This window comes from Melospiza georgiana, chromosome 1 (assembly GCF_028018845.1).
Source record: "Melospiza georgiana isolate bMelGeo1 chromosome 1, bMelGeo1.pri, whole genome shotgun sequence".
Classification (NCBI taxonomy): Eukaryota; Metazoa; Chordata; class Aves; order Passeriformes; family Passerellidae; genus Melospiza; species Melospiza georgiana.
In genome coordinates this window covers 5,848,139-5,863,208 of record NC_080430.1, presented here as the reverse complement: position 1 = coordinate 5,863,208, position 15,070 = coordinate 5,848,139, and the positions used below count along the sequence as shown (strand labels likewise).

Sequence of the window (15,070 nt, the reverse complement as noted above, 5' to 3'; positions counted from 1 at the left end):
GTGCTCTCCTCTCCTTGCTTCCCATCCTCCCACTTTCCCTGGGAAATCTCTTCTAGCTCAGCTCTCTGATACCTCCATGCCTGTAACCACACGGAAGGACATTTCTTAAACTTCAGTTCAAAAAGGAATAGGAGGAGTTACAACCAAGATGGTTGGGTGAGTAGAGGGAGTAGAGATCAAGGGGACAACTTTATGTACAGCACAGGCAATTGCATGACTTTGTGGTAAACACAGCCTGGAATTTTGGGCATGAGTTGTCCTGCAGGAGATACAGAGGGGCTGGGAGGAGGTTGTAGAAAACCATACAACCAGGTGGTGAGAGGAAAGTGGTTCACCTTCAGTTTGAGTCTTTCTGTTAGTGCTTCTCCCCACTCTCCAGACAAGTCAGAGAAACAATTTCCCTGCCAGGCTCAGCAGTCACCACAGCACAGAAAATATCTCCAATTTTGACAGCACAGATTTTCCCCCTTTTGTTAAAAAGCCACTAAAAATATCAATCAAGCCCTCTTGAGCTAGATGGCTCCCGTGCACTGGGAAGAGGCTCTGAAAGCCTCAGAGATCCACAGAACCTGGTTTGTGCTGCTCACATGGCCTGAGGGAACAAAAAGCACATCAGGAGGGGAGGAAAAGCACATCAGGAGCTTTTGGAGGTGTGCACTAGAGGAGAGCAGAGAATTCAGATGCTCTCAAATTGGCTTGGGGAGCTTGCCAAGCCCAGGAGCATCCCCAGGAAGACAAGGCAGGAGACAATGACTAGCAATAAATGGACATGCTGGCTTTTAAACATCTTCAGATAATCTCCTTCTATGCCTCTGTGCCTCACCAGTCACTCAGACCCCCACTCTTAGGGCTGTAGGGTGCACAGTAACTAAAAGCACATTTAGTACCACTTGTTTAGACATATGCTCCACATGAATAGGCAGCAAAGTGCTGAAGTGTGCTCTCTGGAAGTTTTGTAGAGGTTTTTGTGTTTTGTGGAATTTTTTTTCATATGTTTCACACAAAAGAATTAAAATCAAAAGCTGCTACAAAGGTCAAATGCATTTGTGATTACAGGCAGATGACGGAAAAATAGAAAAAAAATCCCAACTTCTGCACTGTGATAAAGAAAACAAATAAATTGGATCAAAAAATGGCTGGGAGACAGAAAACATGGGTTAAGATGAAAAGTCAGTGAGCAGGATCTCTGTGGGCTAGCAGAGGGCTGCACCTGCACGTCTTTGTTACATTTATAAGAACAAGGGAAAGAGGTGAAGAGAGAGGTAACAACATCTCCTATACACAGTATTTTCTCCTATACACAGTATTTTCCTGGTAAATAAAGTGTGAGGGATGGACTGAATGAGGAGCACTAGAGACACCTACTCCACTAAAAAAAAAAAAAAAAAAAGAGCAGAGAAATGCAAAATGGAATATTAAGCTGTCTAAAGCAGAGAAAGAGAAAATCTCGCCTATTCATAACCTTGTCAGCCCTTAAATTTCCTGTAAAAATTCAGATAAGAGAGATGGATTCTTTTTTTGGTAGGGTTTCTTAGCCAACGCTTTTATGTAATGCGAAGCCGCGATCAGAGGAAAGTGTGATACTGAGACACAGGAGGGCAAGGATGGAGCAATATGGACAAGGGGATCCAGTGCAGCCTCAGGCAGTTTGCAGATGACACCAAGATGGGTGGGAATGTTGATCTGGAAAACAGGAAAGGCTCCTCACTCTCTAAAGCTCCCTGACAGGAGGGTGCAGCCAGGTCAGGCTTGATGGCAGGACTGGGAGAAACGACCTCAGGTTGCACGTGAGGAGGTTTGGATTGGATATTATGAAATATTTTCTCATGGGAAAGGTTATCATGCCAAGGAGGTGGTGGAGCCACCACCCTTGCAGGTGTTTAAAAGATGTGTGGATGTGACACTTGGGGACAGGGTTTATTGGTGACCTTGGCAGTGATGGAAGAATGGTTGGTCTTGATGATCCTAAGAAATACCACTTTCAATGCTTTCAATAGGGTACCTGCCAGACTGGAAATTATTGAGAAGTAATGAGGATGACTGGGGAAATTTAGGAAGAGCAGCAATTGAAAAAACAGGCATCTTTTATCCTAGCAAAAAAGGTGACTATCACAGTAAAAAAAATAGCATGTATTCTGGAAAAGGAGAACAGGGGGCTTTGTGTGCTCCCAGTGACAAGAACATGATTACAATGTTTTTTGCCCTAAGAAAATGGAAGGGGGAAAAGAAAAGAAGAATTTTCAAAACTAAAGATAAAGGAAATATTTTTTCACTCTATTTCCCATTTGAACTGCAGAAGTTGTTGCTGCAGGCTGCCCCTGTGGACAAAACATTCAAAGAAAGATTTGTTGCCTGTGTAGATAAGGATATCCTGAGTTACAACAGTTATTGTTAACAGAAAATGAGAAAAATATCTATACTTTGAGCTGTACTAATCATTTGCTGGAACAAATGGGACTGTTCAGTGGCACAGAGAGATGCTGCTCTAGGTATGCCAAGGCCAGGTTGAGCCTGGGAATTCCTATATTTTATCTCTACCACGCTTGGGGGAGTTCAACACTGATGGAAATTATCAGGAGAAAATATATCTTTGCCTATTCCTTAAAACCAGTGCAATAAGAGCAAGCAGCAATGCAAGTTATTCTGTGCTCAGGGCGCACCTGGGCTGTGTGCTCAGTGTAAAAGCAGAAGATGTTCTTGCCTTTGTAATGCACTTTATTGCTGAACCTGGAGCATGGACAGACCTTAATGGGCACACAGAAAGTCCTTTTAAATGCACATCACTGTTCAAGCCAGGTGGTGCTTTAATTCTGTAGTTTATGAACAATTTGAAAGTGCAGGAAGACTGGAAATGTTTAGTCTGAATTTTCCATGGCAGATCTTTCTTCAAGTAGATCTCTATATTAGCAGTGATGAGAACAAAAGGTATAACTGAGGTAGAAATTCTCCTGTTTCACAAAATATTTCAAATATTTACAATATAAGAACATCATCTTTCACCACAAGGCTGAAAAAAGCCTTACTGGATGGTCAGGAAAAGACTATATTGGATTCACCATGATCAATTCCTAAGTTTTTCTGATCCTTGCACTTCTGTTGGGGGTTTCTTTTTTTATTTAGCTAAAAAAATCAAAGTGCACAGGTACAATACCCATGTTAATAACACACCAGAGCATTAAGTTTTGAGCATTGATGAAGCTATTTATCAAAAGACCCACAGTGCTTGAACAAAGCCACAATATTTACAGTTAGAGTAATGTCAATAGATTCCATGCTGACAAGCACCATCTGAAAGCCCAGAGAGGTTCCTTCTTTTAATCACTGGTTCATTCACAATCATACATAAAAAAACACCTATTCCAGTCCCAACTTGATTTATTGCTTCTCTCTTTCCTCCCACCTCCATAATTATTCATCAAACACTCACTGTCTTCTATTACCACCTCAGACAACTCCTCAAACACTTCAGCTCTCCCAAAATTTGCCATATTTATTATCTGACTTGGACAAAATTCTTTTCTCTACAGTCCCCATACAGATTCAGAGTATCTGTTCATAGAGCTCCATTTCAGTGGTTCTGGAAACTGAAATTATTCCATCAGGCAGAGATAACAATCAGGAACAGAGCTTAGAGAAGATACCCACAGCCTCATCTACATGCAGATGTACATTTGTATATATTCACACATTTATGCCTCAGCATCTCTTCTGTACAGCCTCTGATCCCTTCTCAAATGCCCAGTGCCACAATTTGGATGGGTATCCCCAAAACTTCACATACTCTATACATCTTGCTAAATATAGAACCTGAAGCAACCCTAAATCATCCAGGTCTAACTGGAGGTGACAAAAAAAATATAATATTAATCTTGATTTGGATTTTTCCTTTTAAAAGTAGTTTTTTTTTTTTCCCCCAGATCACTGTTAACCACACAATCTGACTCCAGAAGAGAAAAATCACTGCTATGAAATGAATGCCAGAAACTACTCTAGAAGAAAAAAATAACAACCCTGAAATACCTGCTTTAAGCTATAAAAATAGTAGCCGATTCCTCCCATTTAAAGGCTTACAAAGCTTGAACATTCATTTATTTTACTTGTTAATTTTTTTTAACGCCAGTTGCTTGGACAAGACTAACGGAAATTACAGGGTTTCTCTTTTTCACCTTAAAATATTCTTATTTTGAGAGGAAAAAGGTATATAGAACAATTTGAAAACAACACTCTTTCAGAGTGTCTTAAACAGGGTATTTAGTCTAAAGAAAAAGAAAATGCTGGGGTTTAAGACTATCATTCCATAAGTGACTTTATATAATTTAATTATAGTTTTAAGGTTCTACTCCAAAGCTTTTTTTCTTATGCTTTCAGCCCTTACATTAAACCCTGATCAACAAAAGGACTCAGATTTCTACTTACTGACTAGTCAATAATCCATTTTCATAATGGAATACATAAATGACATTAAAGATTCTAAAATCACCAGCTACATGAACCAACTGCACCCAGTCCATTGGTACTTCTCTAAGCCAGTGACACATCTGACATCCCATAGCTTTTAATCCGTTCTAGCTCGCACGTTCATGAAGCTTCACTTCATCAAAAATGTCTTTAATTTAAACACCACAACCCAAGACAGGCTTTCCAGGTGTTATTTGGAGCTGCTTTCCTCGAAATCTTTCCAAGTATTGAAATTAGGTTTTATAGTTTTTTAGTCAGCTTGTATTTCTAAACTATTAACTCTCCTAATGATAACCAACAGCACAATGACTTTGACATTGATATATTGATCTCATAATTTTCATAATGCTGTGGATGTAAACTATCATTATTTTCAACCTTTTTCCCCCCTTTATTTCATTTTTTTATGTACAATCACTGCTGCATCTAAAACTCCAGTCTTCCCGGTTTGTTATTATTAATGTCTAAAAATAATCCTCCTTGGGCTTATTGATCGCAATCTCTTACCAAATCTAGAACTGCAGGTAGGAAAATAATTACCTATCAGTAGTCACCATTTTCCCAGATGAATGATTGTAATTTTACCACTGGCACTTGACATGAAGAATTTTTTAGCCTGATTTTATCTGATGCTCAGCTGTCTCTCATCCCACAATCCATTCATTCAAAGAGTAGTTGCACAGAGGGAACTGGGAGACCTGATGAGCTACTTCTCCCTTAATCTTCATTTTTTCCCCCTCTCTAGCTTTGCAGTGGTAAGCATTACTCATTGGAGAAAAAGCCAGAATGGAATAATTTTTCTGATAAGCCTTCCTCTTAGAAGTTCTGTGGTGGTGTTCACAGGGGTTCCAGGATGAGGGAAGAGATGAGAATCTTGACTCCATGTTTTAGAAGGCTGATTTATTATTTTATGATATATATTATATTAAAAGAAAATTTTATATTAAAACTATACTAAAAGAATAGAAGAAAGGATTTCATCAGAAGGCTAGCAATGAATAGAAAGTAATGGAATGATAATAAAATCTTGTGACTGACCGGAGAGTCTGAGCCAGCTGACAGTGATTGGCCATTAATTAGAAACAACCACATGAGACCAATCAAAGATTCACCTGTTGCATTCCACAGCAGCAGATAATTATTGTTTACATTTTGTTTCTGAGGCATCTCAGCTTCTCAGGAGAAGAGATCCCAACAAAAGGATTTGTCATAAAATATGTCTGTGACAGAAGTTCCTGTTTAAATTTTGAGCCATTTAAATGGGTAGAAAGAATATAAAAGTTCTCTTGTTCATCCCAAAGAGAGGTGCCCAGCAAAAGGCAGATTTTAGACTTGAATCTCCACTGTGAGTGGAGGAAAGACTAAAAATTTGTCTCATCTTACCATTACTACTGTGCCCAGTAATTAAGCTGAGACACCAGAAGCATCCACAGTAACTTAGCAGAAGTTTCTTCCACGGAATTAAGTTGTTAATGACATTTCCCTTCTTGGTAGCCTAATCAGGAATATTTGCTCACGCTTTTATATTCTAGGAATTTTTATTCTAGTGTTTAGTGAACCTAAATAAGAGCCAGTTTGAATTTTCCCACTGGATCTCCATGCTTACAATTTTGCCTCTTTCTTCCCAAATTACCTAGCACTTCCTCCAGCTGCAGAAGCCACTGAAATGATGGCAAGAACAGGCAAAATGTTGGGTGGACAGGCAGGAATTCCTTATGGGATTCAGTGTATGATCATCTCATGGCAGATGGAGGGGAAAACCCAACAATTCTTAACAACATTATCAACCTTGCAATGCAGGATTTACAAGATTTATAGAGAAAAGACTTTTCTTGAACAGACTGGTGGAACAGGAAAGTACCCATGGGTCTTGAGTATGGAGTTAAGGGAAGGAGCTCCAGAAATCTGGGGTTGTGGTGGTTATTTCCTCTGGGATAAACCAAAAATCAAGAGCTACCACATAACTGTGGTTAAGCCAGTGATGACACGAAGTTTATAAACTGACTTTTTCCCCGTATATAAAACCAAAATGAGAGGATCTAGAAAACAGATGAGAAAAAATATTTCCTGCCTGGAGGTTGAAAGCAGATAAGGAAAGATTACAGAACTTTGTCCAGATATGAAGTTTTGAATAAAAAAACAGACCTGGAGCTATCCTGGGCCATCCCAGAGACACAACCAAAATGTCCCCTGTAGCAAATGCCCACAGCACACAATTATCTCAAACTAGAAAGGGCTTTGAAAGACTCAAACCCAAGTTCTTATCTTCCTTCACACCTCATGACTAAATCTCTCAACTATTTCCTCTGCAGCGCCAAACAATTCTTCCCTCAATTACCCTTTCAAGGGGTTTTACTGATTTCTGTTTTTTCATTCATGCAAAAAAATGGTTATAAGGCACAGGAGGAGGCTGATGCCATTTCAGAGGCTCCCTGCTGTCCTTTAAAATATTAAAATGTTCTTAAAGGATCCAAAGCAAATTTTTGCTCTTCAAGAAGAGCAGAACTGTCACATCATCCCATTTTAATTCTCTATTTGGGTGTCCTGATGAACAGAATTAAGAATTTCTCCAATTTAATTTTCAGTGGTTTGAACTCCTTTATATCTTTACATCCCCCTTTTTCTATAAATTAATATGGGTCTATTAATATGGGTCTCTGACAGCACTTCAGGTTTCTGTTTTCTGGGTTTTTTAGATTAGTATCCTTGTTCCAAACTAAATGACTCAGCCACATTGGTTTTGAAATCTCCAAAGAGCTCTTGTAATTTTCTGTGCTCCCTTCGAGTGAACTCTACTATCTCAACATGCTGGCCAATTTTCTTCTCTAGTTCTTCTTCAGAACAAACACTGACATGATTCTGTTTCTTAATATATTCCTCTTTTTATCTAATTTGGTCTGCCTACACTTTAATTTAACTGTATGTATTGCTTAATTCCCTGCAGTACTTGAAATTCGGACTGTTATTAAATTGTGGTCAATGCCTCTCCCTTAAACGGTCACTTCATTTCACCATAATACTTATGCAAAATGAAATACAAAGCACTATCCCATCTAGTCACAAAATGAGCCAGTCCTTCCATTTCTGAATCACTTTAGTGCAATAGGGGATGTTAAATGAAAATCCTGCTTAGTATTGTTCTCTCTTGCCTAATGGCTAAGCCTCCTTCTTCAGTGTTTTGAGGAAGGCATCATTGTTCTTATTCAGAGGTCACTACTTTTCTCTTATAAATCTGCTATTCTTCTAGGTCTTTAGGGCCTGCTATATTGCCTCAACATTTCCACAATTTTAGTGATTTCTGTCTATTCAAAGTAAGTGACAAGTTTGTCACAATGCACCCTGTCTTTATTTTCAGATATCATGAAAATACTAATTAATATTATTATTATTACTTCCTAGTAATACAAAGTGGTCAAAATTTAATTCACTTTAATCCATTATCTCACCAGGCTGGTTATCTTTGTAATAGGCAAATCTCCTCTAGTGATAGCAAGTATATTTTCATGACCCTATTAACCATTGCTGTATTTCCTAAATGGATTTCTGCAAGTGTCTGCCCTTCTCCCCATATCAGGACTACATAAATAAACTTGCTCATGGTATGCTGGAGCAGCTGTACAATTCCCCACATTTAAAGCAATGCTGCAGCTGGCCCTGACATTATCTGTATTTTGATAGACTATCCTGTATCTCATTTATCCTATTTCCATTTCCGGAGAGCCAGACTGCCTTCACAGCCCCATTTCTTCCTTTCACCTTTCTTGCAGGGTTTTATGCTTCCAGCCATCACAGTTTTGTCCCTCAATGCCTCTGTGAGAGAGGGAAAGCAGCTCCTCACACAGGTCTCAGTTATCTGTGGGTAGAGGAGCCCTGAAGTGCCTTGATCCATCACAGGTGCACAAACATCTTTACTAGATCCTCACTGCAAGCAGGGATGGGATAACACAAACAGAGCACACAAACACATGAACTTTTCATGTGATTGCTCAATTTCAGAAAACAGAGCTTTAAAAATATATAAGGCCCCCTAAAACTGTGAAAATCATCAGTGAGGCAACTAGGACTTCATAGGAAAGCAGCAGAAGTATTTTCAGCATGAACTGTGAAGGCACCATAGGGACTCAAAGAAAGGTACCTATGTCTTTCAAAACCACATTGGCATCATGATGAGCCAGGAGACACATTTCGCTGATTCAGGTACAGATCTTCATCAAAATAATTTAAAAACAACCACCAAACAAACAAAAAACCCCAAAAAACACAACAAAAAAACAAGCCCAGAACAAACAAATAAAAATCCCAAAATCTCAAATGATCAGAAACCAGTTACGGGGCAAAGAGGAGCTTACCTGGATCACTAAGAAATTCCTCTGAGTTGTTCCACGTCCTACCATCCAAGTACAGGGAGCCATTGGTGAAGTTAAACATGGTGTAATCCCTGACACATTTGTGTCTCAGGTTGCCCATGAAGAGCTGGAGGCCTATGAGGGCAAAGACACTCAAGCAGAAAACGGTCAGGATCATCACATCTGCAAGTTTCTTAACAGACTGGATAAGTGCCCCTACAATGGTCTTCAGTCCTAGGGAGATAAAAGCCGAGAGTTTATAGACTGAGAGACTGAAGTGTGTCTGCAGAAAGCTGCTTTGCATGATGAAAGTCCCCATGGAAAGGGAAATCTGAAGGGCTGTGAGTGTGTGTTTGCAACTGGACGCCAGAAACGAGAGACAAGTGATCACTATGAATGTCTGGTTTGGCCTGGTCTTGGAAAAAAGTCCTGGAATGGCACAAACACTGGTTTAAAAATGGAGGGGAAGAGCTGGATGGAGGGACAGTGAGATGTGGAACTATCCATGGATAAAGAAAATATGGAATGTTTTATATTTTCATGGAGCAGCAGTAAAGGTGGTAAAGCCTAAATCCCATTGAATTTTGAGAACATGAATTGCTTTTAAATCTCTCAGGTGATTCTGATAACTTTATCCCTCACATAAACAGATGAAGAGGTATGGAAATGCTGTTTATTCCCTGATTATTTTACATATTTTAGTGCCAAATCCAACATGCTGTCCTCATATGAATAATTCCTCTGCCTTCAATTCATTTGCTTAAGACAACAAGAATTTGGGATTAGAAAAAAAAGCCAAATATAGGCAATCAAATAAATACAGTGAAAATTATTTGAGTAAAACAACCTGAGGCTCCAAAACTACCTGGGCAAAGTTAATCATTTTATAGTACGCTGCCAAAGTAGATAAATAATCCCATTGCATAACACCAAAGGCTTGGGTCACACAAATTAGCTTCTCTTTTATTATTTCACCCTATAACACTAGCTTCACTTTATTCTTCTATAAATATTCAGATAAAAATAATTATACAGTTTTCTCAAGTGATAGTTATTGCTTTTGAAGTGTTCCTGGAGATAAGCACTGTTTGAACTGATTGAATATTACATGACTACAACAGAAAACCCCATTCCTTTTTAAAAAAAGACCCTTCTCCTCTAAACTGGTGTGCTGCAGCTGGACATTAATATCAGCTGCACATACATGGCAATTTTGTCATTTCTTTCCTATTTATATTTAATTAATACTGGCAAGCAGTAATAAATGCTTCTGATAATCTGTGTCACCAGTATGGCAGCAATAAGAAAAATTGATTTAAATAGAAAAAAAGAAAATGCAAAGAGGAAACAGGAGGAATTCTCCTGGGCAATATTCTGAAGCACATTGATTTGCTCACTGAATATGAACACACATATTAAATCTCAGCTCCTTGGAATTCCACCCCAAGAGTTTGGCAGCCACAAAGGCTGAGCTAGGGCTGCATAATTGGAAATAACATGAAAATGTACTTCAGGACTCATAGGAAAGCAAAATTAGCTTTTGGCTTTGCTTAAAATCCTCTGGTTAGAGTGAGGGGAAACCAGGGTTTCTGAGATGAGGAGGAGCTGCTGGAATGGCCACAGGTGCAGCAGTCCCTGCATCCAGCAGCCTAAAATACTCCACACCTGCATGGGATATCACTAATCTGTGAATGATATTAACATCTGTAAAATGGCCCATTTAACCAAAAGGCACTGATCCACCACGTGTGGGGAGCTCACAGAATTCCCAGAATAACCAGGTTGGAAGAGACCCTCAAGATCATTGAGTCCAGCCCAGCCCCAACAGCTCAACCAAACCCTGGCACCCAGTGCCACATCCAGGCTTTGTTAAACACACCCAGGGATGGGGACTGCACCACCTCCCCGGGCAGCCATTCCAGAACTTTATCACTCTTTCTGTGAAAAACTTTTCCCTGATATCCAACCTAAACTTCCCTTGGTGCAGCTCGAGGCTGCGTCCTCTGGTTGTGTCAGTTGCTGCTTTCCCCACGAAATTCTGTGCTTACCTCTCCAAAATTAGTTTGTGGCATGGTAAAGAGGGTGAGGCTAGACAGCTCCCTGCTGTGCTCAAAAATAAGGTATAAATTGTTGCAGGACAAACATCAGGCAAAACCTGGATTTTCATGCTACGTCTCCTGCTCACCAGAAAGAGGTTTTACAAATGAGATCAATTCTACTCAGATACTTAGAAAAAGGCTGATTTGAATTTTTGAACCAATCTGTAGGCTTGGCTGCCTGTTTTCATGCCTAAATAAAAATAAAACCTCTTCTGCTAATCTAGCATTGAGTAAATTTTTTTACCTGAAGAAGAAGTCATTTTAGATGTAGCCCAATTCTGAAAGGACTTCTGGCATGTCACCCTTGCCCAGCACTATAAGACCTTTGAGACAGTCAGGTATTACACAAGTAGTGAGGGGAGGAAAAAATTTGCAAATAAACTGGAATTCTAAATTCTTTAATCTAATATTTTGAAATATTTTTGGTGATTCTTATAATTGGTTGTCCTTTGAATGCACAGATGTTGCTTCACTGAAGTTGGTTAAACTTGGGAAATCCAAATGCAAAGTGAGTCTTAAGGAAAAAAATACTATGAATTATTTTACTGCCATACTCCCTGTGAAATCCCTGTAGAACATTTATTTGTTTGTAATACAAACACAAACTTGGAGCCTGTATTTGTACCATCTAAGTGCACTAATTAATCTTACTCATATGGGCAAGGACAATCTGAGTCCTAACATGAATAGGGATAATATTAGAGAAAAAACCCTACAAAATTCTAGTTACCAATAGAGACACTCTGTTTTCAAAATCAGGCCTCAGTATTGCCAATTTTAAGGTCATTTAATGAAACGTTTTTCCCAGATTACTTACTGGAGTTTTGAATAGAATAGCAATTCTATACTCTGTTTTACAAGTTCATTCCTTGCAGGTATCAAATAATTTCTTTATGAGAGGGTTTTCTGCTTTACTTCCTTTTAATTTTGTTTTGTTTTGTTTTCATAGCTTACGAGCTTCTGAACAATTTAAGAAGATTCTTTAGTAATACAATTTCTGTAATTAAAGACCATTTAAAAATAACTTGTACTCTGTCTCCTGGACCTTTGTTAAAACTTTCCAGGAAAACCATTTGGAGAGTGTTATACTTACAGCTGAACTGTTTTTTCTCACCCTTTAAAACCAAAATTTTCTCAGAAAATTAAGTAGCATCCATCAGGGTGGTTGACACAACCAAGTGCCAAGGCTAAGGAGAATATTTAATTCATTGCTCATTTAAACTATCTGTGCCTCTAAAACAGAAGGGCTGAGGGGAATTAAGGACACTCAGGACTTCTTGCAGGTGCTCTGCATCTCTCTGAATCAATCCCATGTTTTGTAAAAGCAATGCTAGATGTATTCAAATTTAGAGCACGGTTAAATCTTCTGGAGAAATAATCCTTCTTTGAAATAGTGCCAATGAGAGCACAGCAATATAGCTTAATAGAAGATATTATTTATGGGGCATTAAAGGCATTTACTTAATTCTTGCAAGTCAAACATCAAACCAGGCAGCATGCAGGAAAAAACCCGAGGATCTGATCCAAAGCTGAGTAACATCTACAGCTGTTAATAACAATGGGTCTATAGATTACTCCCTGTGGAGTAAATCAATAGCAGGCTTTTTCTGAATCACTGACTTCTTTCCACACCTCTGGGCCAAATCCTGCTTGCATGACATGAAAAAAACCACGAGATCCAAAATCAGTGGAATGAGGGCTGTGTAGGCAGCCTGGCATCCGCAGAGAGCAAAAAGAATTTGGCCCAAATGTTCCTGTTAAGGCAGGTAGAAATTATCACATTCAGAGGTTAATCAAATAATCATTTTTCAAATGCAAATCAGAAACCATAGAAAATGCAAGCAACACCAAACAATGAGAAATGGCAGGATCCCAAAACACCATCCATTCCTTATGTGAGATGTGAGGAAGTATTAGCATAATTCAGTATGACATCCATACCAGATGTTGGCAATCACCTACAGAACATCAGACACGTTCATGCACAGTCTGGAAACAAGTGGGAAGGAGAAGAAAAATTAAAAAACACAAAAAAAAAAAAAAAAAAAGAAAAAAAGAAAAAAAAGAGTGTGACTTGCAGCAGAGTTGTCCTCATCGAGCCCATTCCTTTCCCTGAGGATACACCTGTGTCCTGTAAATGTCTGCATGAGTCACAGGCATGTAGGGAGAGAAAGGCTCACCCTTGATGAGTGTGTTTTGTCATTACTTACTGAGACATGGGGCAGCAGAGAGTTTAACAACGTGTTGGCAAACGCGAATTGGTGTCAGCATTCCTGCAGGCTGGCTTAGCATGGAAAAGTGACTGACAGGCCAGTCTCCAAGGAAAACACAAATATGCCATATGTTTCTCACCTCTGGGGTAGCTACTTCTTGAGTTAAGCGATTTACCCACCAAAAGGGTGACATTTATCTCCCTGCAGCAGGATTTCAGTGCAGTGAACGGGGGTCAGTCTCCTCCACACAGTCTTAATTCTTGTTCTCCGAGCTCTGTTCTGGCTATCACGGAGGCACTGGATAACATTCACAGCACTATTTATAGCCTTTAGTCTCACACTAACTTAAATGGGAGCTGGATCAGGCCCCAAAGTGCCTTGGCCCAATTTTCTATGAGGTCACCTTTCCCCGGTACCCTGTCGTTTCGTGTGAGGTGTCCGTGGTGTGCACGCCTGCTCCAGAAAGAGCAGGGGAGCTTCTCTGGATACAGCTGCACACAAGCAGTTTTCAAAATCCTGGGGATTATGATGATGATGATGATGATGATGACAATGATGGCCTGCTTTTTGTGGCCTTTCGATGGAGACAGTGTACCTCAGGGTTTATACTATCTCAATTAGTACTTATCAAAACACGGTGATTTCCATGAGGGTAAAATATTATTCAAGACCCTCTGTTGTTGTTCCTATTGAGCCCACTGGGATTTGGATGCTCTGGTAATGGGATTCTAATGGGAGACAAATGAATGGCTTCAGTGGGTTGTTCTGCTGCTGACCATGGTTCCTATCTGGCTAGGAAAACAAATGAATCCAGTTGCCATGGGAAACATGCAAGACGCCAATTAGTAAATCAAATCACTGAGAGTTAAGGGTTTTTAAATGCTCCCATAGAGAAAATGTTACCTATTTCTAAGCACCTGAACCTGTACAAAGCTTGTTTTCCTCTCAATGTCACGGGCAACTGGAAAACAGGAAGAAATGGGTGTGTTCAGTGCAGAAGAAGGAAAATTGAGGGGTTCCATGGAGGTCTTCTGGCATGTTAAGGGCTGCCACAGGAGATCAGGCACTGACCTGATGTCCTACACAGCTCCAGGGGAAAAAAGAGAGATCTGATGAAGCAAGAGAGAGGGAGGCTGCATCCAGAGACTGGACCTGCAGGTCCATGCACATTTGGAGCAGGAGATATTGGCATTCTGGCACCCAAACTGAGCCCCGGCTCTCCAGTGAGAGGGAAGCTGGCTGGTAGATGCCAACGTTTGTGTTGTTGGGTCTGGATCTGAACCATCCACCTGGGACAAATCTTCTAATAACAAAAACAATGAGTCACTGGAACAGTTCCTGGCCTTCTCAGGGAGACCCTGGGACCTCCACCTTGGAAGGGCTTCTCAAAGAGGTCAGGCAATAAATACCAAGCCGTGCTTGAGCTGCGCTAAATGCAGCCTTAGGCCGGGGGAATGGACTCTGAATTTAGGAGATCTTTTTCAGCCCTGAGAACCCGTGTCCCTCTAAAGATCCCTGTGCCTGCTTGAGCACTTAGAGCCAGACATTAAAGGTAGGTGAGATTTTTAAAAGCACTAATTGTCAGCTTTACTGACTCCCCCCTGGAGTCAATAGAGAAACTCATTGATTCCAAGTGAAGCAGAATGCCTTTGAAAAGCAGCCTCTAAGTGCTTTGCTGGACAGAAGCCTCACACCACCAGGACTTGGCCCGTGGCTTTCTGTAAACAATTTCACTGAGCACGGGGAGTCCGAGCATGTTTGTGCAAATAGAAGTGCCTGATGGAGAAGTGATCAATTTTATTGAGGGAAAGCTCAGATGTTTCCAAAGGAAAATACAACTTGGTGGTTTTCACCTGAGAAGTGAAAGAGGAAGCAAAAATAACAACCACCTTCTCCTCTCTATGGCAATTAACCCCAAAAATCTCATGAAAGATGTTAATGCTCATCATCTTTT

At 39.9% G+C, this 15,070-nt stretch overlaps 1 protein-coding gene across 1 annotated transcript in view; it reads right to left on the bottom strand.

The window, feature by feature from the left end:
* LOC131094203 (sodium channel protein type 5 subunit alpha-like) overlaps positions 1-15,070 on the bottom strand; it is a 214,261-nt gene that overhangs the window by 139,900 nt on the left and 59,291 nt on the right. Inside the window, exon 7 of the mRNA XM_058041717.1 lies at positions 8,808-9,038. Coding sequence (XP_057897700.1) covers positions 8,808-9,038 — 231 coding nt within the window. The remainder of the gene's footprint in view (positions 1-8,807; positions 9,039-15,070) is intronic.